The 27,901-nt window shown below is 45.3% G+C and overlaps 1 protein-coding gene across 2 annotated transcripts in view; it reads left to right on the top strand.

Moving 5' to 3' along the window:
- LOC118775227 (neuronal migration protein doublecortin-like) overlaps positions 1-27,901 on the top strand; it is a 56,967-nt gene that overhangs the window by 7,424 nt on the left and 21,642 nt on the right. For both annotated transcript variants that reach the window (XM_036525037.1, XM_036525036.1), the window contains exons 3-4: positions 62-515; positions 6,228-6,571. In XM_036525037.1, coding sequence (XP_036380930.1) covers positions 152-515; positions 6,228-6,571 — 708 coding nt within the window. In that variant the 5' untranslated portion in view covers positions 62-151. The remainder of the gene's footprint in view (positions 1-61; positions 516-6,227; positions 6,572-27,901) is intronic.

Here is a 27,901-nt window from a genome sequence, read left to right as displayed (position 1 = left end):
AATATCGCGGCCACAGCTCCTTGTGTTTTCCATTGTGTCATATTTCATCTCGCCCCGGCAGATTTCTTCAACACTCTAGAACTCCACCACCACCACCACCACCACCAGCCGGCCCTGCTGTTACAGACATCCCTGTATCCTCCTTGCCACCATGGAGCTGGACTTCGGCCATTTTGACGAGCGAGACAAGACGTCCCGGACCCCGAAGGGGGGGCGGATGAACGGGCTGCCCAGCCCCACTCACAGCGCCCACTGCAGCTTCTACCGCACGCGCACTCTCCAGGCCCTCACCAACGAGAAGAAGGCCAAGAAGGTGCGCTTCTACCGCAACGGCGACCGCTACTTCAAGGGCATCGTCTACGCCGTGGCCACCGACCGCTTCCGCACCTTCGACGCGCTGCTGGCCGACCTGACGCGCTCCCTCTCCGACCACATCAACCTGCCGCAGGGCGTGCGCTTCATCTTCACCATCGACGGCTCGCGCAAGATCACCTCCATGGACGAGCTGGAGGAAGGTGAGCTCGAGTGTGTCTGCACCCCCCGGCGGGGAGAGGGCTGAAGGGAAATCACAGGCTTGCTATGCTACTCAAAGTCTCCCCCATTTGTGAGCATGGTCAGAGGACACCCCAGGGCTCTCTCTGTGTGATTATGGGCTCAGGACGGTGTGCTTTATCTCTTTTGGCATACAAACCAATAGGATTTATTCACTAACACAGTGCCTTCCTGGTCAAGCTTGTTGATACACTGCCTAAGATTTAATTCTATATAACATATCCACTCCAACATGTAGCTAGCTTACAATACATCAAATACTAATCAGTCATATCTGAGGTATGAACTAATTTCCCTGAGCTTTTCTCAGTTAAATTACATATTACATTACATGCATTTAGTGGATGCTCCTATCCAGAGTAACTCCCAGCACAATAAAACACAAGTATATCCATTCAATTTAAACAAGCAACAGTGTCAGTCCAGGCTAACAACACTCCCAGACCAATGAGAGTGAGCATAACACTATTCAAGCCCTACCACAAGTTAACTTGTGCTGACAGAAGCCAAGTATACTCGATACAACAGTCCCTAGAACACAGAATCAAAATACATCACAAAACTACAATATTAGTTAGTCTTACGAGTTATTAGTTAGTTATCAGCTAGTTTGTTAGGAAAGTACACTCTAAGGAGTGCCGCACTCGTAGGAGGAGGGGCACACCAGGTGATCTGCACAGTGTGGCTTTCTTTCCCAACACAAAGGTCAGTGATTTAATTACAGAGCAGCTGCCCATCCTTGGCCTCTGCCAGCCTGTATGGGGGATTAGAAAGGGGTGGCTTGGGCCCTCGGTCCCTTCTAACTGCAGCTGGTAACATGCCAACGGTACCAGACAACACACTGCCTGACCAGCTGTCCTCTCTCACTGACCCTGGGTCAGGTCTCCGCTTATATTGTACCTGGGTCAGCTCATCCCTCTTACTGTTCCTGGATCAGCTCATGTCTACTCTTATATCTGGGTCAGCTCATCTCTGTCGCTGTTCCTGGGTCATCTCATCTCTCACCCTCGCTTGTGGTCAGCTCTCCTCTTCCACTGTCCCTGGGTCAGTTCATCCCTCACCTCTGTTTCTGCTCTACTGCCTTCAGCCTGTCAGTGCCTTTGCGAACCGTAGCAACAGCTGATGTGAAAACAGTGGTTAGGTGGCAGATTTTCTGGACCGGAGATGAAGATCATTTCTACACTATAGCATGTATATCACTATCACCTGTTCCTAGTCTCTTAAACTCCCATGGGCACGGGCAGGTTGGAGGGGGAAAAGCAGTTCTCAGGAGAGTCCATTATAAACTTGCAATAGGATTGCTGTGAGAATTCACAGGTTCAGATTGAGTCTTGCTGTTAAGCCTCTGATTGGCTTCGGCACATTTCTGTATCACAAAAGCTGCTCTCACCCCCGAGGGTGTTGGGGCCTGTCATGTAAGGTTTGAAAGTGAACACAGCACACCTCAGAAGATTTCCTCTCTGGGGCTTTCTCCTTATTTCGACAGTTTGCGTGAACCAGAGCTCCTGGTGATTCTGTTTATCCTTAGTAATTCACTTGGCTTTTTTAAAGCACTCAGCTCTACGTAAACCACAAGTGAAAAGTCCTGGCTATGACACAAACCCAGTACTGACTCAGGCCCCACTCATGCACTTTCAGGGCATCGTAAACCTATACAAAACCATGTACGAAATCCTCTCTGGCACTGTGTAATCCAGGGGCCGCAGCTGAATCAGTGGAGGGTTTAACTTTGTCACACGGTCAATAATGTGAGGCGTAGTAAGCTTGTGTTGTGCATGTTACAGTTATGGAGAGTTCAACCAACATTACCGTAAAAACCAAAGCTGTATTTTTCCAGTAAAACCCACTGGCAAGGGCAAGTCTGGAACGGACCCTGAGCAAGAGGAAAGCTATCATTTAGGGCACGGCTGGCAACACTCATTGAAAGCAGCCCTTAATCACCGTGATTGTAGCCAGGCATTAGAAAACAGAGCCTCGATGGTCCCTGTCATTCCAATGGAATGATCCATATTGGTCTCAGGAATGCTTTACAATGCAATGACATGATTCCATTTTGTCTGCGGGAGCTACATGTTACATCTTCATTAGCATTAAATTTCACCTTTGGTATTCCCATTCTGTTGAAGGCACTTGCGAAATGTTAGAGTTGTGTGAGGAATAAGCCATGTCTGAGGGTCTCCTTCACTTCTCACCCACACACGAGCCGAGCACAGATACTTACCCACTGCGCGAAGGCAGATTTTATGGATTTGTGGTTTTACCAAGGCCAGTTCCACTGCCGTGTTGCTCCCTCACTTTAAATATTAATGTGCCTCCTCCGCAAGAAAAAAAAAAAAAAACTGTTATTTTTCATGTCTGGAAGCAGTCACCTTATCTGAATTGTGAAACAGATCATGGAAGCCCCATGGATGTATGAGTGAGCATGACAAAATCCCATCTCAGAGGCAGGGGGGCGGTGGAAATGAATCTGTTCTGCAGCAAAATGCGGAAACCAGGCAACGGACTCGTTTCCTGTGACACCGGCTGCTTTCGGCCCACATACAGATAAACACCGCTCTTGCTCAGTACCCCACTTTCTGCCTCCCAACGAGCATTTTGGATGGAAATGAAACAATTAATCTCGTCGTCAGTGGACTGTAGGTATTCCAGCAATTGTGTTTGTGGTGATCAGATTCTCAGGGCTGTTGTGGGGTTTTTTTTGGCTCAGAGCCAGAGATGGCTTCCTCACCTGGATCCTGGGAGCAGGAAGTGAAAGTGGCGTGAAACAAGAGAGGGGCAGGGTTTAGTTTACACTCAAAATAAATGCGACTGCAAGCTTTTGAGTGACGTCACGGGCAGGTGCAAAAGGGGGTATGCAAACCGGTTTCCCAGCAATCAGACATGACTGAAGTGAAAGAGGAGACATAGATGAAAAACAAGTACTGTTTCAATTAGGTTGATTAATCTTTTCATTAGTAAAAAGGAGTGGTTTCATCACAGCTTGTCAGCACTCCCCTCCATATTAGTGCAATCCAGCCACACCCTTCACAGGAGGACTGAAAACGTGGTATGTGCTGCTTTGTAATGCCATTGTTTCAGTCTCCCTCTTGACCTGTGTGACCTGTGTGTGCAGTATTTCCTATGCCTGTTTACACTTCCTCCACACCATCTGTCCACGTGTCATTGCTTATCAATTACCCTCAACACCCCTCCTAATTGGTCCTTGTCCTCACTTCTGCTCCACCCCCTCCCTGTGATAGGTCAGCTCCTTGTCTGATGTCTTTTTTTTGTGCTCCTGTTTTATTCAGTGTACAAAAAAACAACAACAACAACAACAAAAACAATAACTGCTCATTCATGAAATGGATCAGAGTGTCATAAAATGCTTTCCAGAAAGCATCAAGCCCCAGGGATAGGGATGGGGATGGGGATGGGGATGGGGAGGCGGGGGGGGGGGGGGGGTCTTTGAGGGGATGGGGAGGATTATGTAAATGCAACAAAGAGTTAAACCACAGCTTAATTTGATCAGAATGAGGTGATCATCTCCTCCATTTGAGCTTCTTACAGAAGGGGGGCCGGGGGTGAGGCTTGGTGGGAGGGGTGGTGGCGTGGGGTGTTGAGGGGGTGGGGGGGTAAGGGGGGGGGGGGGGGGGGGGGGGGTCTTGGGCTCTCAGCTGCTCCTCCTCAGTGTGGGGATAATTAACTCCTCTCTGCATTATCCCATCAGCTTTTGTCTGGGCCGGGGCACAGAGAGCACAGAGTTGATTAATGTCTTCTGGTTTATTCAGCCTGTGACTGCTCCCTCCGCTGTGTGAGAGGTGCACTGGCCCCTTGTAGCAGGGAGGGTAGACAGAATGGAGTAGGGTGGATGGGGTGGAAGTGCAGCAGAATGGTAAGGAGCAGGACTCGTAACTGAAAGGCTGCTGGTTCGATTCCCCACAAGGGCACTGCTGTTGTACCCTTAGGCAAGGTACTTATCCCAGAATTGCCTCAGTAATTATCTGGCTGTATAAATGGGGTAACATGTACAAAAAATTGTAACCCGTGTAAGTCGCTCTGGATAAGAGCGTTTGCCAAATGGCAATAATATAATGTAATGGGTGGATGGGGAAGCGCAGCATCCAAGGTGTTCACACTCTGCCTTCACGTGGAGGCTCAAACCTCAAACACCAGCCCACTGGTGATAAAATCCCTGGCACGGTATTAGTCTCGGAACAGACGAGGAAACCTGGAGAGTGCCTCTTAAATCACGTTAAAAACAGCCCTTTTCTCATTTATGTGAAGTTAGCATTTAGCAATATTACTTTGCTTTGACCTTCAAGATTTAACTTGGTGTTGGGGAGAGGCTCTGAAGCCTGTGGTGTCTGGAAGAAAGATTTCCGATAAAGCTCAGCAGTCTGCACGAGTGTCGAGGCAAAGCTTCTGTAAACTGGGTTTATTACCTCTCTGCTGGCTCTTTGCATCTTAGCCCTCACATATCGAGATCCTCACAGCGGACATCCTTGACACTCAACAGAGGGTGATACATGACTCCCTGAAATCCAGAAATCGGTATCAGCCGCCTCTCACCAATATGTGTAACGGAGCAGCAGACCATGCAAAATGTGCTCCATCTCTTTTCCTCCGAATGCCACTGGGATGCATATATGTTTGGCAGGCCGTGACTTGACAAAATATTTTTAGCATTGTAAGTAGGACACATTTTATGTTAAAAAATGAAACTCTATGCGCATCATAATGTCAGTGTTTTGGAACTGGAGAGCTGAGTTTTAAAAGTTGAACTGATTACAGCGGAGAGGTAAAGCCCCTTATGCGGAATCATTCACATAAATTCCTGGCTGAGATCTCGAGGGATGCGGCCTCTGTCTGTGACACGAGCCGGGTTTCCTTTAACTGTCTGGAGGCCTTTAAATCATACATGCTTCCTCTGCGCACGCACAGCTGCGGTCAAAGAGGGTGAGCTGACAGGCAGCTGGTGCTGCGCGCTCTGATGATGGAAAAAGTGGTCATTTGGGTGCCTGTCAATACTAATCAGAGCGTGAATTGACATGTTAATTGCTGATTGCTCAAGCCCTGGCATTTTTACGTTTCGTATGCTGATAATTCTGTAATGGAGACAAACCGCTGACAGTAAAGTGCTGTCTTGGCTTAATATTGACTCTTTAAAAAGAAGAAGAAAAAGTCGTGAGCTGTCAGTGGAACAGGCTTCACACAGGGAGAGCCTGAGGCCTTACCAGGACTTCACAGTGGATCCTTGCTTGGGGGATATTTTGGGATGACTGAAATTCATCTAGCTGCAGATAAATTCTCCCTACTTGTTTCTCTTGTGGCCAGGACACACTATTCTAATCACACTTCTTATTATGGTGAAATGAGTCATCCAGTCCGTTGCAAGGACAAGTGAATTGTAAAACTGTTCACATGCGAAGAGGTCCTTCTTTTATTGTGATTCATCAGGTCCTGCTGGATATTTGAACCTGTAGCTTTCAGGTCATGAACCCTGCCCCCCTCTCCTCTGATATCCCTCAGACTGTATCATGAATAACGCAGTGCTGTGCAACCTGACTTTTTTTTCAAAGAGATCTGGACCATGGTGGTGAATTATTGAGGTCTGGAAAGCCTGTCAGCATCAATGAAATGCAAAATTCATTTCTTCTTCTCCCCTCCTCCCCCCCCCCCCCCCCCCCCCCCCGAAGGAGAGAGCTATGTCTGCGCGTCAGAGAACTACTACAAGAAGGTGGACTACACGAAGAACGTCAACCCCAACTGGTCCGTGAACGTCAAGGCCTCGGCGAGCCAGAGGAACCTGCAGTCCCTGGCCAGCAGCAAGGCGGCCAATGAGGTGCGGGAGAGCAAGGACTTTGTGCGTCCCAAGCTGGTGACAGTGATGCGCAGCGGGGTGAAGCCGCGCAAGGCCGTGCGGGTGCTGCTCAACAAGAAGACGGCCCACTCCTTCGAGCAGGTCCTCACCGACATCACCGAGGCCATCAAGCTGGAGAGCGGCGTGGTCAAGAGGATCTACACGCTTGACGGCAAGCAGGTATGCCTCCCCGGCCTCACGGAGACCATCTGTCAGTCATCTTGGCTGCTCCGCCCCATTAGAACCCCCGTCAATGTGTCACATCTCAACACATGGCAGTGTTGCTGCAATGTTGCAGCAGAGTTTTAAAAATGGTTTGAGAATGGTCAGCAGTGCAGTCTTTGTCCGAGTTCGAGCAGCGGTTCTGCATAAAGTCTGGTTCTCTGGCTCAGGAAATAATGAGACCAATTCGATAGTACAAGTAATTTTCAGTTAAGTCATTTACCATTACCAATCACAAAGAACGAATATGTTGGCTGATCCAAATGATACTGCATATTATACCTTAATGATATTAATTCCCAATATGGAAGGCACAAGATGGCTACTATATCTTGCCAGCTACATTTATATTAATGTTGGTACGTTAACCATGACCCTGATGAGCTTGTTCAAATGTGACCCCAGGAATATGACTACTATTCTGTTAAAGTTAATATATGCTTCAAGACCTTTACTAAGCACTTGTTACTTGTTACTGGTGAGCATTGGAAGTCTTGGTTCCATTTCCATTTTGGCTCACAGGAGCATATTCTCCTGCAATGACTGTGGTGTTAACTGGCTTGCTATAGTGATCCTCATGCTGGAGAGGAAGCTAGCGCATTGCAGGGCCATTAGCACAAGCTATCTCTGTCTGTGAGTGCCAAGCAGAGGGGCAATGAGTCCCAAGTCTTTTTTTTGATGATTTGGCTGAGGATTGAAGCCATAACGATTTAGTGTCACAGCAGACGCTGTCCATAATCCCATGAATTAGCTGTAAACTGGACTAAACTATCTGTTTTCTGAAGAATTGCACCCTGCAACGAGAATGTGAAGTATGTCCCAGTGCTTCCACACACCTACACAATGTGCTATGATTAGATTACCAGAACCAAATCACTATGAGAAATTTGCCTAAAGGTGAAGTTTGGCAGGCTTTGTTTCCAAGAAACATGCAAAACTGATCACGGCAATTGATACATGTGTGGAAAAGTCACAAAGAAAGGATTGTGCAGAGCACAAAACATACTGTTCTAACACCTCTTCTCAAAGGTATTTAAAGATCTGTAGGAAGTGTACACAGCTGCTCTGACTGAAACCTATGGAAATGATCAGGGTCATTTGATCCGCAAGGGCAGTATTAGTTTTGAACAAGGCACCATTCAGCTGCATTGTGTACCTTGACTTGAATAGATTGCATTGTCATTCCATAAATGAGTTGTACCACTTTTCTAAAATCTGTTTCTACAATGCAAGTGACAGGCCTTTGTTGAGATGTAATGTAATCTGACATCATGGACAGGTGTGGTGCTGATGCTCCTTTTAGATCTCAGGGAGGGCAGGGAAAGGGTCATTAGGAAACCGTAGGTGAAACTGCTGTGAACACTTTTACACTCTGTAAAAGCACTTTTACACTTACACTTACACATCATATACTTCAGAAATGCTTCAAGTAGTTCTAATGTACCTTGCCAGACTGGCTATGACATTCAGGAGTGTCTCCTGGGTAGCTGACAGGATGTTTGCAGGTGTGAACTCTGTCGCAATGGCAACTATGGTTCCACTCCTGAATTTGCGAGTGCTGTCAAGCTATCAGAGTGTCAGTTGCATTGACATATCTCAGGGGAAGCAATCACAGTATGTGATTCTAGTTACAGGGTCAGAGATGTCTGCTCATTTCACTGCTGTTCTTTACCCTGCAAAAGGTATTGCATAATTCTTGTAATCATTGACTTGCTTTATTTATTTCCCCCCTCGCCCATGGTATCTTACAAAGCTGACATTACTCCATATTTAGTGATTTAGGTTGAGTGCCTTACCCAGTGATACACCAGCAGTGTCATAGTACTCAAACCTGCAACCTATTGGCTACAAATCTAGTTCTCTAATTATTATGTCATGCCGCCAATCAAATTGGCCCCTCTCTCTCTCTCTGAGCTTGTAAATTGTCCATCATTCCATCTTCAGCTCCGATTTTGCCAGCTCTGATGGCAAAATCTGACTGAATTGTCTGTTACAGTGTAAATGACACTCGCTGCAGATCACTCGCTGCAGATCAAAGTTACAGTAACGAGTGCAATCGGAGAAAACACCCTGCGGGTTTTCGTTTGTGAGACGTTCAACAAAAGTGAGGAGTCACGCTGGAAAGGATTTATTTTCAGGTCGGCATCTGCTGGGTGATCACAGACCAAAGCATTTCATTCTGCTTTTCATCCTATTCATTTTAAGGTGCATATTGATGAATCACTGTTTTTTTATTTCCGGGGGTGGTGGAGGGTAAGGCTGAAGTCTATTAATACCTTATTTACAGTGACACAAAACAGACAAAATACTTAACATAATTATTCTACGTTAGACAATGTTGCATTCAGGTAGTTTGAAGGCAATAATTTAGACTGTTGGAAATCACTTTACATTCATCCTGTAACCGTGAAGCTGCCATTTTTTTTTTGTTATAGCGATACAACTGAATTGCAATAGATGTACAACTCATAGAGTGACTCTTTGAGGTCAAGATAACTTTAGCAGTGATACCACTTGATAGCACATTGGAGAAGAAATAGAAACTACATTTGCTTGTTGTTCACAGTTTGAGGTCATTCCTGAAGTTGTGTTTTTGACACCAGTGGTGTCTGAGTTTTCTGAATGTAGGGCAGTAATGTCCCACTTGGCTGCTCTATTTCTGAGGAGCCAACAGTTTCACTTCTTCTGCAGTCTGCAGCGCTCAGAGATGCACCGGTCCAGAGGACTTTTTTATTAATACACTTTCAAAGAAATCTTGCCCCTCTGTAATCATAACTTTTTCAAGTGCTGTAGCTTTTGCTACTTGTAGGAATCCAAAGGAGATTACTGTGACATCACCAGCACTTAATGTTAGCAAGGTCTTTCCAAGGAGTGTTTCCAAAGATGTCCAGAATTAGCTCATAGAAAGTGTCTCCTTTTGTCATTGGAGAGCAACATTATTCCATGTTATTAAATATCTTGAGAAAAATGGTTCAATCTCCTTAAATGCTTTTTAAAAAGTTTTTTTTTTTTTTTTTTTTTTAAAGATGATGATCATTATGCAGAGGCATGAGCAAGGGGAATGGTTTATGAGTTTTGAAGCCCAAATGGTTCCATATGGACTTTCAATGTCATTGATGATTGTGCAGAGAGAGCATAACTGGAGATTTTACAGGAACACCTCTGACCCATAAAGTTACCTTAACCCAGTAGTGAAAAGGCTCGATAAGATGTAAAGCGAATTCCTCAGATTTACTCCAAGCCTGATCCAAGAGGGAGGTTTTCTCCCTGCTCTACAGCTCTGACTGGGCAGAAATGACCAGTGGGGATGACATCAGCAGCAGCTGGCCACAGGACCTGACAGGTGGCAGCCTGTGCTTGCCAAAGACCACCACAGCAAGTGCGGAACACACCAGCTTTTGTGGTTCACGCTTTAATAAAAACCAGTCATTGCAGAAAAAGCACAACAGGGTTGCAATAGATGTGGTTGGGTTTTCATTTCAATCCTTCATTACCTTGACAAATGAAACGTGATCCTTTTAATAAGTTTATATAAAATGGCACTTTTTTGTAGCACAAACGCATACACACGCACACACACACACACACACACACACACACGCACATACACAGTATAGAAGTGGGTCTTCAGCTACCTATGTCATCTCCTCCCTCTCTCCATGGCTTATAAGCAGCCTGGGGTCAGCATGACCCTGAGCATTAAAAATCACTTTGTAATCTGGTCTGTGCAGTGAGACAGGCCTGTAAGGATGATAGTCCATGTTATTGCGCTGTAGTTTTGGGGGAAGCTACAGAGCACCAGCTTACTGCCACAGCTGCTGCAGGAAGTGGGCTGAGTCCCCACGGGAAAGGAGATGATTAATCAGAGGCGCCCACTCCCCCACGCCCGCACACCCCACGACCAATCACGCCACCCTGCTGTGGGACATTTCATCCAGCAAGAGGCACAGGATGTGGATCAAAGCTTCTTCTGATGCTGGCGAACCGGGCTCACAGCGGAAACACCCACGGTGATCAATCAGTCAGAGGATTGATTCTTCTTACATAAGGTCTGAATGTGCGCCTGGTTTCCCCCGATACTCGTGAGCTGGGTTCACAAAGGAAACTCTTTGATCGATCAGCGGAGGTGGGAGGGTTCCCCACACAAGGCTGGGATAAGCTGCAGGTCACAGGTGTGCCTCAGGTGAGGATCTGTTTACCCCTGTGTTCTGAAAGGTGGACCATTGTCTGAATGACCTGAATACAACAGCATTGCCAGCATTACCACCTCAAGCAGGACAAAATCTCAAAAGCTTTAAGAATGACACCCTTATAGGAATGCAGCTGTAATCGTTCAAGACAATTGTTCACCGATACACATCTTGAAACATGATGTCTTTAATTTACACGCTAGCGATGGTTATTATGTTTGTGAAGTGAAGTATGATACTGTTGTCATCTGATGTTTTGATTAATGACATAGTGGCATTATTTTGAGTGTAAAATGCAACTGTAAAATGCAAGCATAATTTTCATAAACAAATTCAGTGTTACATTTTTTGTTGCTTACAAATTTTTAGTTAGCCTAATTTAAAGTGTGATAAAAAGAAGAGTTTAAAGGAGTGAAATCACTTAGTCAGTCTGTATTATAGACCCATTGTGGATGAATCATGTGTTCATTTTTGCAAAATGTACATATTTTCTTTGTCTAGTTTTGTTGTGCAGTAATGAAGATCAACAGTTGTACATGCAGGGCAGTGGACACTATTCTGGCTGGAGTATGCTTGAGAAGAATGGTCATTAGAAAGATGAGGAGGCAGTTATATCTGGAGGCTTTTAATTTGCCTCAGAATTACAGCTGCAAGCTTCAAGTGCTCTACAGAGATAATCTCTGGCTGGATCACAACTTGACCAACCCAGGGGACTGTGGTCAGGCCCAGAAGGAGAAAGCAGTTTATGGGACTGGCAGATGGAAGCTAACAGGGACCACTCAATGAGTTGATCTAGCACGCGTCTGAAATGCCACGCTCACCTCCTCCGCAGGGCTATTCCCCCGACGATGCACAGCGTTAGTGGGGTTCAGGGGCCTGTCTGATATACCGCTCTCCCTGATGCATCGTGACGTTCGCATCAAAGTCATCATGTAAAAACCAAGGAAACAGATGGGGACATTCTGCTAGAGAGCTGTCGCCTCTTAAATCATCTCCCCAATGCGTACACTCAAAGCCGGGGCCTATGGAACATGGGAAATGACCTCTGGTCAGCATGGGAGGCTACATCCGTGTGTCCAAAATCAGGCATGGGGAGTACGAATGACTTTAGCTAAGTGCCCTCTCCCCCCCCGGATGTGTCATTGCTCCTCCTCTCCACCAGTCAGACAGATTTCCATTTGACCCCCTGGTCAGACATGCAGCATGGCGTTGATCCGGTCCAATTTTGTGAGGGTACCAGCAAGACGCTGACCGTGGCATGACCTCAGTCTGTGTCTGTGTTCAATCTGGGCACGAGCTATCACTTTGTCTCCCAACCACTTCAAACGGCAGCAGCGTATTTAAAAAAAGAAACAAGGTGGGGCCAGAAGCAATGCTTCATTATTAGACTAGTTAAGCTGGCAAATCTCCAATTTCATTCTTCCAAAGAACAGGGGATGTTTTTTTTCTTTTCAAGCAAATAACAATTGCTGCCTCGTCTGTATGCCTCTTGATATCTTTCATTGTTGTACATTAATTTGTGGTATAGATAGAAGTCATCTCTGACAATCTCACATATTGCCTTTTGATCTGCCATTGGCTCTGTTAGCATTGAGTCGCATATCCCATATGTGCCACATATGTCACCACAGCTCGGTAGTAAGAGTTACAGATGGGTTCTAAGGCAAAGGCTTAGGTTTAGGAGTTTTAGGAGTCTATAAAGGCAATGAGGGCCACTTTTGGCATGATTTTACTCTGATTAGATAGACGTTGTTTAACATTCAGCATTCCTTCCCCCAATAATTGTTAGAACCCCTCAAGGCAATGTCTCCTAGCATAAAATTTATAGCCTGGCACAGACACGGATGGTCTATCTCACAGCTATACAATAAAACAGGGATTTATGCAACGTTAACTATATATTATCTCAGCGCTACCAATTGGCGTCTTTGTCTGGAGCCATTTGTAGGCGTGAACGTGGTGATATGGTAGAGTGAGCCTTGATGCAGTACCCTCCCCTCCCTAATTCTGCACTGCTCCTCATCTCCCCATTCCTCCCTGACAGCTGGTGTGACTGGTTGCTAGGCGACCGCATCCACAGCACAAAGAGAGCCCAGCTGGAGTGGACTGGTCTGTCAGTCACCGGATCCTGAGGAGTGTGCGTGTGTGTGTGTGGCAGTGTGTGTCCGCCTGTGTTTAAGTGTGGTGCGTGTGTGTCTTTTAGTATCTCTGTGTTACTATGTTTGTGTGTGTCTGTGAGTATGTCTGTGTGCCTGTGTGCTTGCTGTTATTACTGCTATGATTATTCATTATCCAGGGTGACTCCTTGCAGTGGTTGTGCATTAGTCTAAGTTTGTCTGACAGTGAATGTGCATGTCTTTGTTCCTAAGTTCAAAAAAATTTTGGCAAAGGAAGCCGCGCCTGTCTGTCCTTCACTGTGAGCAAATAACACTCATTTTCTTTTCAACTGCCTGTGTGCTCAGACAGAAAAGGGGAGGGGAAGAGCGGTGGCGGGTGATTGGGCTCCCTACCCAATTTAAAAGGAAGCAAAGTGAGATCTGTACTCCAGACCATTACAAGCAGCATTTATTCCCTTCACCTAAACATTAGAGAATCCCTTCACGGCTTCCAGGCCACACAGGCTGCTCATGAGAGGAGAGCTTTCCACCAGCAGCCATTTTGTCCCTGCTCCTGTGTACTGATGAGTGCCAATAAGTGGAGGAAAAAAGGTGGCAATTCCTGGTTCCTAAGGAAGAGTAGTCTTCATAATGCCTCTGTTCCTGTGTGTGTGCGCGCGAGTCATGATTTTAAATATGCGTGTCACTCAGGGTATACTCATACACACGTTCACTTAAGACGTGCGTTGTAGAGCAGTTGACATTAGCAGCAAAAAGATTTTCAATTGGATCAGATTGAAGAAAACTGCACAAGAATGAGGAAATTGTATGCTCAGTCTGAGGTAAAATCGTCCTTTTTTCTCATGATTCACATGCTGTAAATGGCCATTGGTTTAGCTGCTGCGGGGGCTTCACAGAACCTGCAGTCTGGAGTTAGGGGCCTGCAGTGGAGACAGTTGCTATGGCAATGCGGTCCGCAGCAACGGAGTCAGTTTCCCTGACAATAGCATTGTGCGAGTGTGCTGAGTGGGCTCTTTACATTGTCCTCTGTGCTGAGGGATACTGGCGCACAGAGCACCCCCTGCAATATCCCAGTTTCCCAGGCGGAACCAGAACAAAGACACACCCTCAATTTCAAGGACGGCAGGGATCCACCAACCCCCCCCCCCCCCGCCCCCCCCCCGGCTTTCCTCAGCTGCTCGCCCTGCTGGTGCAGGAAATGAAACGATGGGGCGAACCCTGGCGGAACACATTCTGCGGGGCTCGCGCGCTAGCCCAAACACGGCAAACGCCATCAGCTGGGCCCCACCCCTGCGAGAGACCTGTCAACAAGTGACAGAGAGCTGGGGGGGGGGCGACCAGAATCCCCATCTCCAGCCAGCGCCATCAATCAGAGTAATGTGGGCTGGCTGTTTCCGTGGCGATGGCAGAGTGGTGGAGCCGCAGACCATTTGGAGCGCATCACGGACAGGCAGCCCCCTCCTGCAATCCCCCCTGGGGGCACAGACACATCATGAGCCAGCTGGCCCCACCGACTCCACAAGTCGCCGTGCATATCTTATATAATTCGATTCTCATAGTTCAGTCATTCTTACTTACTGTGAAAAAGATGTACTATTTTTGCATAATCAATAGCTGGCTAGTGCTAAAAAAAAATTTGCAAAATATAACCCAGATAATCGATATTCCTGCATTGCATGTCATGTTTATAAGACTTCCCTAACGTTTTCTGTAATCCTAGCCATTTTTCTAGTCCTTACAGAAGTTCATAACCAAATGAAGGAAGGTTATTATTTCTAATTCCTGAATAGCTTGAGTGTCCCTTAAAAGCCTAGTTAAGGTTTTTTTTTATTTCCCTGTCTTGTGACAAGGCCTTAATCTTGCATACAAACTGCAGGATCAGAGGTCTGATTCCACCAGGACAAGGGCATGAATGACCTCATCTTTTAATTCTTTAATCTGCTTGGTCTCACTTCTGGGAAGAGTCCCTTCCATCTTTCGGCACAGCATCCAAACACACAGCAAAGAACATAGGCAATAGTAATGATGATGATAATGGTTGAAGGTCTATTTTAAGTACATACATAGAACATCTAAATGTACAGGTTCATGTGTATTGCTGACCTCAAATATGCTCAGTGCTATTGCACATAATAGGAAGATGAGACTAAGAAACAGAAAAAGCAGGCCACATTAATTTAAACTGGGAAACATGACCCAGTAAGCAATATGTGGTGAATTACTTACCATCTTGCTTTAAGCATACAAGTAGCACATTAATTGGACAAAACTGCATGCTGTCAGGGATTTCCTGGACATTTCCAGCAAGAAATGAAAGGCTTCATTGTGATGTGTCTTTTGAGGTAAACATATTCAGACTCACGGAAATGGATGTAAGCAAGAATGTCATAATGATCTCCATAGAGACAAGCCTTCATAAACTTCATAAATCTTTTATTTTCTGATGCCGCATTGAGCTTTCTGTTGCTGAAGGTCTCAATTATTGGAGCGCTCCTGTCTCTGGGAGCAGGCCAGGGTAGAGAGCGTAACCATAGCAACACGGAGAAGCTGGCTGGGAGTGGAGTCGGCGTTCGGCGTCAGTAGCGCTGACCCTTACCTGGCCTCCTGGCAGCTGAACTACCTCCCTTTAGCTGCCGGAAATGGGAATCATGGTAATTCTGTCACAAATGCTGCAGCCTCTTCACAGACCCCAATCTGTTTATAAGCCTTTAGACATGGGAGGAAAGGAGAGAAAGCACAAGAATATCCACTCCTACACTCCTGTGTGTGAGCGTGTGTGTGTGTGTGTGCATGTGTGTGTGTGCACGCTTGTGTGTGTGTGTGTGTGTGTGTGTGTAGCTGTGCATATGTACTTCTCTGCATGTGAGTGTGCATTTCAAATATGTATGTGTGAATGTGTGCAAAGTATTTTTTGAGTGTGCGCACAAATGTTTGTGTGTGTGTGTTTGTGTGTGTATGTCTGCGTGCATGTGTGTGTGTTTGTCTGTAGGCATATGCGTGTCTTTGTGTTGGGGATGTTAGTGTTTTGCTTTGTGGTGATTCAGTTTCCAGTTTCCCAAATGTCATAATTGCAGACCGCAGCATGAGTGCTAATTTCATGCAACACTAAAGTCACATTGCAAGACACAACAATTAATGAACAAACATCCTGTAGGCTACTGATTCTAGCCTTACAAATAACCTCATGATCCCTTACAAAAAAGACTGTAGGAAATTATCCTCTGTTGGCAGTTCTCTGTACACAAATCTATGGTGAGCTGGATGTAGCTGGATGAAGTACTGAAGCTCTTTTTTTCTAACCCATCATTTTCATGTCTTCCTTTAATCCCAGAGTAAACATGCTACAATGCCTGATGTGAATTCTTTCCTGTGGTTCCCATTATGTTTGTACCTCAGTGTATTTTTCAGTAACCCTAACGCCAAAACAGTTTCCATTCACTGCAGTCTTTCTTAAGTCGAGTCAATTAAGATGCACTCAACAGAGGAGGCAAACCCACTTACCACATCAAGCTGGATCAAACGCCCGTTGTCTTCACAACCTTAGCTTCTGATCATATTTTATCTCGGGCACAAAAGGTGGCTTAAATAAAACTTCCTCGCTACCTCCTCGTTTGAAAAGGGATGGCGTGTTTTTCCCCCCAGGTGCCATGATCCAGTGTGTGGTACACTGCCAGTCTGTGGGAAACGGGGTTGATGTCAAGGTATTTTTGCAAATGCTCAAACACGTAAGAAGCAAATGACGCCTGAAGAAGCTGCGTACTGAGTGATGTGCGCATTACTTATTATGAGGTCTTTAAAGCACATTAAATCCTCTCTTTCGTGACAGCACATCATCTGTAAGCCCGGCAAGGTAACGCGGTGCAGCTGCTGTCTGTAGTCAAAGCACAAGCGGCAGCAGCAATAGAATATCACTGGAGCCTGTTTCCGGCTCCTCATAAACAGAGACTGGTGACTGAAAGACAAGATAGGGTCATTTGGGGACCAGTCACTTCTAGGACAGCACTGGAGCAGAGCGGGTGGCTCAAGATCCATAACATTACATTACATTACTTCATTGAGCAGACACTGTTACCCAGAATGACTTACAAATAAGTGCATCACTGTGCTAGGAAAGTTATCGGAAGGTATTACAAGAGGTCAGTAAGATGCAAAGTTAAGTGCTTGGCTAGTGTAGAGGTTTTTTTTTAATGGAAATAGCAATCGATCGGATAGATAGACATAGATAGGGAGGAAGGTAGGCTGCAGATACAGCTTGAACAGATGAGATTTAAGTTTTTTCTTGAAGGCGTCCGGGGAGTCCGAAGATCCAGGGATGCTGTTGCTATACCTCAGTCAGGCTACTAAAAATTAGTCACAGCTTGTGTTGTACTGTACTGATAAGGGCATAAAGTGGTAAAGAATTTGAATCATCAAATAAGTAGTGTTAGTGTAAACGTGATGTGGAAATAAAAAGCTAAAACATGTATATCACTCTACAGTGAATGTGTCCTCTGACCAAACAGCTGTAGAAATCTCATGAAAAGTGGTGAATATTCTCATACATAACTGTATTTACCTCAGTGTCAGGCTGTGGCTGTAGAATATTTGTTCTCCCTCCACACGATTGGGCTCTCCGAGGCTTTTTTGGGGGGAGTTCTGACTTTGTTCGTGAACAGTAGCAGGGGTTCTTTGTGCAAAAAGTGTTGAATAATGATTCCTATAGGCGTTTATCGGCTTCTATCACCTGCTGACATGTCTGACCGGGGAGTTAACACTGGGGAAAATGTGAGTTTTACTTTCTAGCTGCCTCAGAGCTGACTCTGTATAATGGGGTATTTGGATAACCGAGGTTGCCAGACAGAGTGCTGATGCGCTGTAATTTGAGATAATCTCTCTTTCGGTGCATTTTTCCAGTCGCGGCTCTGACGCTGAAAATGGATTAATAAAGGAGTATGCAGTTGCAAGCGAATCAGATGAATCAGATGAATCAGATCAGAAATAGTGGAATTGGTTAGCATGTAGTCCACTGAATGAGAATCAGGTTATTAGGAACCACTACTAGGCAAATCAGCACTTCTGTCAGCTGCCCCACCGTCATCTCTATGGGCTCCCAGAGACACAAGGCTACTCAGGACGGAACCATATCTGTTGTAGCGGCGCATTAGACAGTGTTCTCTGTGGGCAACACCACCACTGTTCTCACTGTGTTTATGTAACACATGTGAGAACATCACAGTATCACCATGGTGTCATGGCAACGCAGTTGGGAATGTTACAAGTGTTCTGGAAGAGAGCTGGGGACAGGATGTGTGAGCTCACACCATTAGAACGCGAGACCCACAACACATGCAACTGATGAGAGCGGTCAGAGTGTGTGCGGGGGCCCTGATGCTTGGGCCATCCGTCAGTCAGGCCTCAGTCTGGGCCTGCTTCTACAGCCGTGCGACCTTTGCCCTCCTTATAATTTGCATGGCTTCTCTGCAGCGTGTTCTGCCGAGCCATATGTCCTAAATTCCATTATTAAGAGCATTAAGTCAAATGTGATTGATTGACTGATGTCGTTAAATGTGACATGTGCAAAAAGGGCTTGTCATTACTGATCATCGATTGGGATTTTACATGCACGTGCACAGTCCTCTAGCGATATCGATCAGGGATGCTCTGTGATGACAGTGAAACTGCCTGTCTTTGTGGGAAGGCATTGTGGGAAGCTATTTTACTGCCAGTGAGCTTTGTGCTCACATTAAACACCGTAGTAAAGAATGCGTGTGTGTGTGTGTGTGTGTGCGTGTGAGAGAGAAATGTTGGTACTCTTCCTTTTATTGAAGAGTGAAAACGTTTTAGTGGCCATTGGTTCTGTAATGTTGCACTACAAGACTTTAATTGGATAATTAAAGAGGAGCTGGAAACTGGCCATGAATCTGGGAGCCGGTCTCTTCAGCACTGTAGAGACAGGAAATATAACAGGAAATGGGATGGAAAATAGTTCCTGTCACTTTCAGAGTCTTTCAGAATGTACTGCAGTGGATTGATTCATCCATGTCTATACTGGGAACAGTCTTCTTATCTCGGTACACCTCAATAGGTATGTGCGAATCACACATTTTTGACATGTGTGTAAAGTTGAAACACTATTGTCCTTATACTCATATTCCTAGACTGTGGGTAACATATAATTCACTTTATTCATAAACAGGGGTTTCTCAAACCAGTAACGAAATTACTTACATTTCAGCTGATTTGTATTTTCCCAAAAGATAACGGAATTCCTGCATCTAAAAGTGTTTCGTGATTGTAGAATGTGAATGAGCTATACTGTGCTATAAGCATAAGCACTGGAAATTACACTGGAAATTGCATTACATTCATTTAGCAGATGCTCTTATCCAGAGTGACTTCCAACGCAAAAGAACAGGATTCACGTGGAACTGAGATGCAGTCTGAATAGGTTGGTCTTCAGTCTGCATCGGAAGATTGCCAGTGATTCGTCTTTCCTGACCCCTGTGGGGAGTTCATTCCACCACTGAGGGACCAGTACAGACAGGGATCGTGTCCGGATGGGACAGTCAGTTGGCCATGGTTGCAGAGGGTAGTGATCTTGGCAGTACGTGCAGTTTAAACACCAATTGTAGATATGAGGGGGGCTGTCCCATTCAATGTCCTGAATGCCAGCACCATGGCTTTGAGCTTGATTCAAGTGATAATAGGAAACTGGTAAAGTGAGGTGAGGAAGGGTGTGACTTGACTATGTTTAGGGAGATTGTAGACAAGTCGTGCAGCTGCATTCTGGATTAGCTGCGGGGTATTGACGGATATCACATTGCATTCTGTCCATCTATAGTATAATGGGCTGCTGTTGGCCTTCAGATGATGTTATTTAATGCTTTGATGCTTTTTAAAACAAAATGTTTAATACCCCCAGATTTACCCATGCAGGGACGAGGGTCGGCACCTCTACTACCCCCCACGTAAGCGCAGGGCTGAGCAGACTTCTGCCTGCCGTAACTGTGGCTTCTCCTTCCCCTCCTGCTCCGCTGCTCCCCAGACAGACGATGAAATAATCTCTCCGCCGGCTCCGCTCTCAAGGTCTCTGAGCAGGGCAGATGTTGTGGAAATACACAGCGGCGTGCACTTGAGTTGTGCTCTGGGACTGATCTGTTTCACTTACAGTTGTTTCGTTTCATTCTGTCACACCCACTGTTTAAGGAAGCGGACAAATTTGGGATTCTGCAAATCTGTCCGTCACCACAATCCGGAACTGTATTGTGACACAGTGATTTAGCCATGCAGAGCAATTTTGAATGATTCCAGAATGATTTAACAGTGCTGTTCAGCTCAGCAGGCCCGAGGTCTTTTATTTGATCATCAGTAGATTGCCAGTCTATCTCTGATTCGCTGAGGTGGCAGTTCTGGAGTGTTCTGGAATCAGTACAGTACAGCATTCACTAAAGCCCCTGGACCACAGAGGCCAATAGATCTGAGTGGAAGCATCAGTGGAAATCTATCTTACTCTAGAGTGTCTATTGATGAGGTGTATTGGGCTGTGCTGAATCAGCAGCTCACAGAACTGCTGCTTCTCAGGTCTTGGTTTCCACTGTGGAGTCCTGCCATTTCCTAATCATAAAGATGGAAAAGTAGAATGAGCTTTGTTCATCTGTTAAAGCAGAAAGATCCTACTGTTAGAGTTGTGTATTGTATTGCATCCAAATATATTTTATTTACATTATGTTGACAGGAATGAGAGAAAAAAAAAAAGAAAAATGTGGATTCCATTCACATCTCATGACTAGAAAAAAGAATGCTTCTTCAGTGCATCACTAATCTTTCTTATTATAATAACTAAATCTCTAAGTGCATTATTATTCAGACATCCAGCTCATCACCTGGTCTGGCTACCCTGTCCTTGCTACCTGATTTTAGATATGTAAGTAAGATCCTTCGTTCTTCCAAGTAAGACAGTCACGAGCCCCCCTGCTCTAAAGACTGGTAATTGCCCTGCTTTAATAGTGCACAGAGATTAATTAACATGGCCGCCCAGGGACATACTGAACATTGTTGCTACCCAGAGATGCATGGGACAAGAAACGATGCTAATGGCTTCGAGGTTTGTATTTTGTTAATTCATTTTCCGACCAAATTAATATCTGAATAAGTGCACTCCTAAAAGAGGACCATGTGCCCCGAAGCCTGAAAGAAATAGAGAGAGAGGGGGAGGAGGGAGAGAGGCATGCTCCCTCAGTTGATATTTGGAGGAACGACAAGGCCTGAATCTAAGGACTATTAATCTTTTTATTGGTATCATATTTGCCTTTTACCCAACACAAAATCTTTTTTTTTTTTTGCTCTCATAGTAACACTAGAAAAGGTATTCTTATGTTAAACATTCTTAAGGATAAACATTACGATGTGTCTGAATCTTTATGCGTGTCTTTATTTTGCTGAATGTTACTTTGGTTCAGTTCCTGGTGGAAAATCTTGCCTCAGGCACAGAGAGGAGGTAAACTGAGACACCTTTTATTTTAGTTTGAATTGAGCTGCTGTCTTTACTGGCCTGAGCTGATAAATAGCTGGATTATATATCTTTGTTTATTCTGCTTCAATTAATACATCATACTGGTTAAAAAACAAGTAATTAAATACCACACTGCAATGAAATTTGTCAGCTGTTGTTAGAACAGACACATTTACATCATGCTTTGTACTGAGCTGATCTGAAAACTTGTCAACACCTTCAGCAACGTGCTAGATTGAGTTTCAGCTTCAGGATATTTAGGACAATAGTTTGGATAGTGATTTCTGTTGAATGAGCACTCTTTTCAGCAGCTGTACTTCTTTTCAGCTTCTTGCAGGTGCTAAAGATGGAAGCTCCTTACAAGAGTGGTCCTATATAATGGAGCCCCATAGTCCCTAAGGAATACCCTTTCTCTCTCTTTCCTATATCTGTCTCCTCCACTATCTGTATCACATTGTGTCCTTCTCCCCTCTCTTTATCTTCTGTCTCTGAACATAAACATAAAGCTGTATGGATGTGACGTATTGTATAATACACTGCTCTTTGTGAATCCATTTCTTAATTGCATTTTAGTGATGTCTCAACTACAGAAGTGTGGACTGTCACTGCAATATTTTACTAGGATATCATTCTCAAATCAACCATTGAATCAGTCAGGTTTGATTATTTCTGGATGTAAGTCATAAAGGGGTGTAAGTGTGTGGTAAGATAAGACTTTAAATAATTCAGTAGTCATAATGACAGGTTCTGTGCTTAGCTGCTGTTCCTGGGGGGCCATGTGGCCTGGACAGCTGGTGGGGCAGAGATTAGGGGGTGGTCTCTGGGGTGCGGGACAAGGGGAAGGGACAGGCTCCCAGCAGGACACAAACAATTAAATTCTGAGACAATGTTTGTCTTTTTAGCTCAGACTCAGTAATTCCTGCACAGACTAGCAGCATTGGGTCTTTAGTTGCTCTTCCAGTACAATATGAAGCACACAGAAAAGCCCAAGCAACATTATATACAGTGTGTTGGTCCTATGGTAATGTGTGTGGATGCTGTTGCTAGGTGACTTCATGAATAGGTGAACTGACCTTTTCAGAGGAGGAGCTCAGTGAGCATCGTTTCTGATAAGGATGGTTCCCAAGACATTGTGCCCTTTATATCACCATGAGCATTTCTTTGAGCAGTCCTGATCTTTTATGTTTTTTTTTTTGATGTGCATGAAAGACATTCCACAGAAAGCCTTCTGCTCTCACCTATTAAAAAAACACTACGTATTTCTACCATGCATGTATTTATGTACCAAATTATGCATACAGTATGCAGACATATGAAGTACAAAGCGTTCATATGATTGCTTATTTTGAGGTATGTATTTCTGAATGGTGCTGTCCCACACAGAGCTCTCTGTCCCACTATTCCTCACACTTCAAAGCCCGTGGGTGTAAAACCAGAGGAAGACAAGCTGGCAGGTTTGATTTTGATGTGTTTCTGACTGTTCTCTGTGGGACACACGGAGCTCTCACTCTCAGCACCTCTTTCTTTCCCCCTCTTTCTGTTGGCATTCCTTCCCTAGCCATTAGAGCATTTGTTTTCCAGATCTCTACGCCCCCTCCCCATAGGTATAGCAACTCATGTGGGACTCGCATCTGAAAAAGAGTTACAAAGAGGAAGGAAGTCATATGGGGCAAACGACAAAAAAAACTATAACCACCCCCCCGGAGACACACAGACACACAAACACAAAAATACACACACTCCGTAAGCCGTGGGGGTTTAATTATGCTAATGTGCCTTTTGGTGTGGTGTTTAGGAAGACTTAAGTGCAGAAGAACCCGGTTGGGAGGGAACGCTAATCTATAGCCAAGTGAAAACAGGGGGCGTTGGCTCTGCCGGCTCCTTCCTATTCTGGATTTATGGAAATGACGGTGTGGAGCCACTGAGAGTGGGGGCAGATAAGGATGGGATTTTTGCATATGTGTCAGTCTCTCCTTGCATCCCTGAATTTGCCTGACAGCTAATAAAGAAGGATTAATCATTTCGCCTGCTTGTCAGGTAAAAAAAAAAAAACCCTTCAGGATTATTGGAGACAGCCACGGAGCCATGCTGCTGCTCTCTGCTAACAAACCGACATTCAGAAAACATCGGCAGCCGGCTTGCTCACGAATGTTCACAAAAGGCCGGCTCAGAAAAAGTGTTTCCATAAAAGCTCCAATCGTGTCAGAAACTGGATGAGCTGAACTGAAAAAGGTTTAATTTTGTCGGATAATAACTTTTTTCAGTTTCATAACCTTCTTCAGTTTCGAGTTCACAGCCTTCATCAGATCCTTGTATAGGTCACGCTAACATTGTGTTAATTGAACCCCCCTAGTGCAAGGCATTATTTGTGCATTGAAAGCTGCCATGTCTGACACCCCAGTTGTTTTTCTGGTCATAAAATTAGCATTCTATTTGAAAAATCACAGCAACACAATGAGCAGTGTCTTTGATGCTAAGCTGCAATGACTGTTTGAGCGTCTCTGTGGTGTTGCCTTGCTGTCCCTAATGGGGCCCTCATTGTCTTTCTCCACAGGCGGCTCGGTTGTCTGTGAAGAGGTCCAGTGCATTTATGCTGTTAGTTGACTGTACTCAGTGAGGCTTCCTTTCTCACATAGTGACAGAAAGTGTGGGTGTTCGCGCCGCAGTGATTAGAACACTTAGGCCAAACCAGACCAGCTCTCCTGGAAACTAATTATTTCTCTGACCAGTGTTTCTCTGAAAATTGTCCACATTCATTTATGCACCTGCTGTTTGTGACGCTGTCTTTGCAGATTCACCACACCCACAGTTAAACATGAAGAATATCTTATAGTGGAATACAAAATACCATGTTAAATTCTGATCCAGATACAGAAAGGATTTATTCAACGAAGGCTTCTAATGTTGTTAATTGGAGAAAAATTATCTTCATGTATATTTCATCTTGTGATGTAAGGTATGATATTAATCATTCTTAATCGATAAGTGTCTTTATCTTGGCATTCAATGCAGAATATCTCTGTCTAAAGGTGACTGACAGGTGTTTAAGGCATCAGTAATGTAGATTCACTCTATTGATTTTTCATAGCCCAGAGGGACAAATCTGTCAGATCCGTTCTTCACGGTTCATGATTTCAAACTATGGCACCTATATAATAGGAACAGACCCTACATGCAGTATTGATCCTTCTGTGGGTATAGATACACAATATCATTCTTAATTGAAGTCTAACTAAACTAGTCTAACTAAAATCCCATTTTAATTGCATGCAACTATAAACAGATGCCTGGTTACTGATGTATGATAGCACATTTGGCTTCCCTTGTCTAGTCAGGTTGCACAAGGTAACTTGTGGTGGGGCTTGAACAGTGTTATGCTCACACTCACTGGTCTGGGAGTGTTGTTAGCCTGTTCTGACACAGTTGCTCATTCAACTTGAATGAATACACTTATGTTGTATTGTGCTGTAAGTCAGTCTAGATGGGAGGGTCCGCTAAATGAATTTAATGTAATCTTCAGAAAAGCTGCTCCTAACAGTGATTTTTTTTTAAGTAACATGAATGGACTCACAACTAACAGCAAAAAAGTCTCAAATCTATATTGTATCTCATCTGTCTCCATGACAACAGATGCAGAATTTTCAGCCCTCATTAACTGTGGCCATATACACTATAAAATTATTGGATTGGCTGCAGTGTATAAGGGCAGTATTTGAGGTACTGTGTGGTTATGCTACATTGACGTGTCTAAAATGGTATCCAGAATGCATAGGTAATTATCACTCGACAATGCATTTTCTATGGTGGGATGACACTATTTTATAAAGGAAATTGCATCAGAATTTCAACAACGATTTGTATTTGGTCCTATCAAACTTGCACACGGTGCATTGGGCTGTAGCTTTTAATGGATAGAGCCATTCCGGTTATTCTGTTTGCTTGACTGTGGCCAACTAAATTAAGAGGTGGTGAAACAGGAGCGGCACATCTTTATACAGTGCATTTGTGTGACCTCTGTTGATCCGCGACCTCAGCGGAGGCTGGCTCTGGTCATGCTGCAATGCGATTAGTTGAAAAGACCCCTTTTTTTTCAGCGCGGTGATAATGAAGGCTAATGTCAGGATTACACACATTTTGGATGGGTGAAAAGCGATTTGTTATCCAGCTAACGTGCCCGGAGTAATTGTGTCAGTACAGCTTGATTATGCTATCCCAATTTTGCACCCTCCCTTTCATGGTCCCTAACCACCACCTCATTACCCCCCCCCCCCCACCCCACTCCACCCCCACTCTCCACTTACCCTGCAGTAACCCCCCCCCCCCCCACCTTCCCCTCCTTTGTACCTGCAGTACTTCAGCAAGGTGAACAAACTTAGGGAGGTAGAGCAAAAAAAAAAGCCCTCATTAACAAACACAATGAGTTGGGATTAGCCTGTAATGGGATTACACAGACATGGCCATTTGCGGCATCTTTCAGAGGGGGGGAAAACAGATTGGATGACATCATTCGGATTGCGTGCCATGCAACTGTTTGCCAGCGTTCCCTCCCTGCCAAAGTGTTTTCTGACGCTTGGTAAAGGGGGTGACCTTGAGAAGGGCGCACACCTGTCCGGAGAGACACTCGTGCAAGAAATCCAGTTTAACGCAGTGCACCACCCCCCCCCCCCCCCCCCCACCCCCACCCACCCAGCCAACCCCCCAGCCCAACCCCAAACAGAGAGCCAGGGTAGCGCACTCATGTCTGCTTCATTCCCAGGAGATGCATCTGGGAAAAACTCCAGCAGCAATCTGCCTGCTCTGGAACCTGAGGCGGACGTGGGCTGAATTTGAATGAGATCCGTATCTCCGGGCCGAGCCGAGCCGAGGCGGGAGGGAGGGGAGGGGGGGCCGACACTCTCCCGAAGCTCGAGCGGGTCTTGAGGAGGCGTCTGGATGGGTTTATTATCGCGGTGTTTTCATTAGCCTGCTTTGTTCGGTGCTGAAGTGTTCTAATGGCAGGGAAAGGACAAAGGCCTACAGTAAGATGGATTCAGTCAGCAATTATTGCCCTTTTCTGGCTGCGTTGCACGGCGAATGGATTTGCATTTCGGTTGGATCGATGTAGCGTGCTTTTTTCAGGGGTGGTCCTCTTGTGGAGGTGGTCTCAATGAGATTGGCCTTGTGCTTAATCAGACCTACACAGAACCAACACCAGGAGACTAACCCTTTTTCAAATACTCAGCACAGCTGTGGCGGGTCCAATCAGTTTGGTGTAGAGTTCAATCATCTTCAGTGCAGACCAGGAAATTAACCCTTTAAGTGCCCCTGCACAGAATCAGTCTGCTTTTAGGCTTCTAAACCAAATTCAAAACCACACTAGCACCAGTGATGGTGTCAGCGTTGACTGCTCTGGATCTGCTCCTATCAGGGCAGTGACCTGACCCACTTGCAGTAATTGATCCTCTAGCTCTTGCCATGACCTTTCAAGTCAATATCAATGTAAGGCTGTGCAAACATGACTGGCCACCATGTATTTAACAACCCCATTCCCAGCCCCCCCCCCCCCCCCCCCCATCCCCACAAACTTTGCATAGCACAATGCTGAGCATTGGGTTAGCATTTGTGTATCTGCTTTCTTTGGGGTGTCCTGGTAGCCAACATAATCTTCAACATGCCCCACTGACACCGTCTCCCCCCTGTCCCCTACCTTCTGAAGGTCAGCTGCCTGGAGAGAGTTATATTCACAGGCACACTCAGGTCAAAGTGAATCTCATCGCCTGTGTCTACCATCCATTGTCATTTGCCATAACATTTCCCGGAGAGACAGCCCCCGGTACGAGACTGTTGTACCGTAGTATACTTGGCTTCCGTCAGATTGCGCAAGGGAACTTGTGGTAGGGCTCGAATAGTGTTATGCTCACACTCACTTGTTCTGGGAGTGTCGTTAGCCTGGTCTGACACTGTTGCTTATTTAAATTGAAAGGATACACTTATGTTGTAAGCACTGTACTGGAAGTATGGTAATTGGAAGTTGCTCTGGATAAGAGCGCCCGCTAAATGCATGTAATATAATGTAATGTAATGTTTGTAATTGTATATGCATGTCCTTAAGCATTGGTTAGTCTATTTTCAAGTGGTATTTCATAGCTAGATCTGCTCCTCCTATGCTCAGCTGTCCCGGGTGGTGTGGTCATCATCCACATAGGGGCACTGGGTGAAAGGGGTGCAGTTTACCCTGGGGTGCCCAGAATGGGGCGCTAGAGGGTCCAGCTCTGCTCTGATTCCTGTTCCACCGCATAGCCCTATCCATCCTCACGCAGTACAGCACTCAGGGTTTCACAGCTGATGAGCTTCTGAGCTCCCTCCTGGTTTTCACCCTTGAAACATTGCATCTGTCACAACACAAACTGTCTGCAGACTGTATGCCTGCATTTGTGTGACTGTTGTACGGGAATTGTTGTGTTATATTAATAGAGATTGACAGAGCTTATTTTTTCCCCCTAGTGTAATC

This window comes from Megalops cyprinoides, chromosome 3, assembly GCF_013368585.1.
Source record: "Megalops cyprinoides isolate fMegCyp1 chromosome 3, fMegCyp1.pri, whole genome shotgun sequence".
Taxonomy (NCBI): domain Eukaryota; kingdom Metazoa; phylum Chordata; class Actinopteri; order Elopiformes; family Megalopidae; genus Megalops; species Megalops cyprinoides.
Note: the sequence above shows the minus strand (reverse complement) of the source record. Positions and strands in the feature narration are given on the sequence as shown.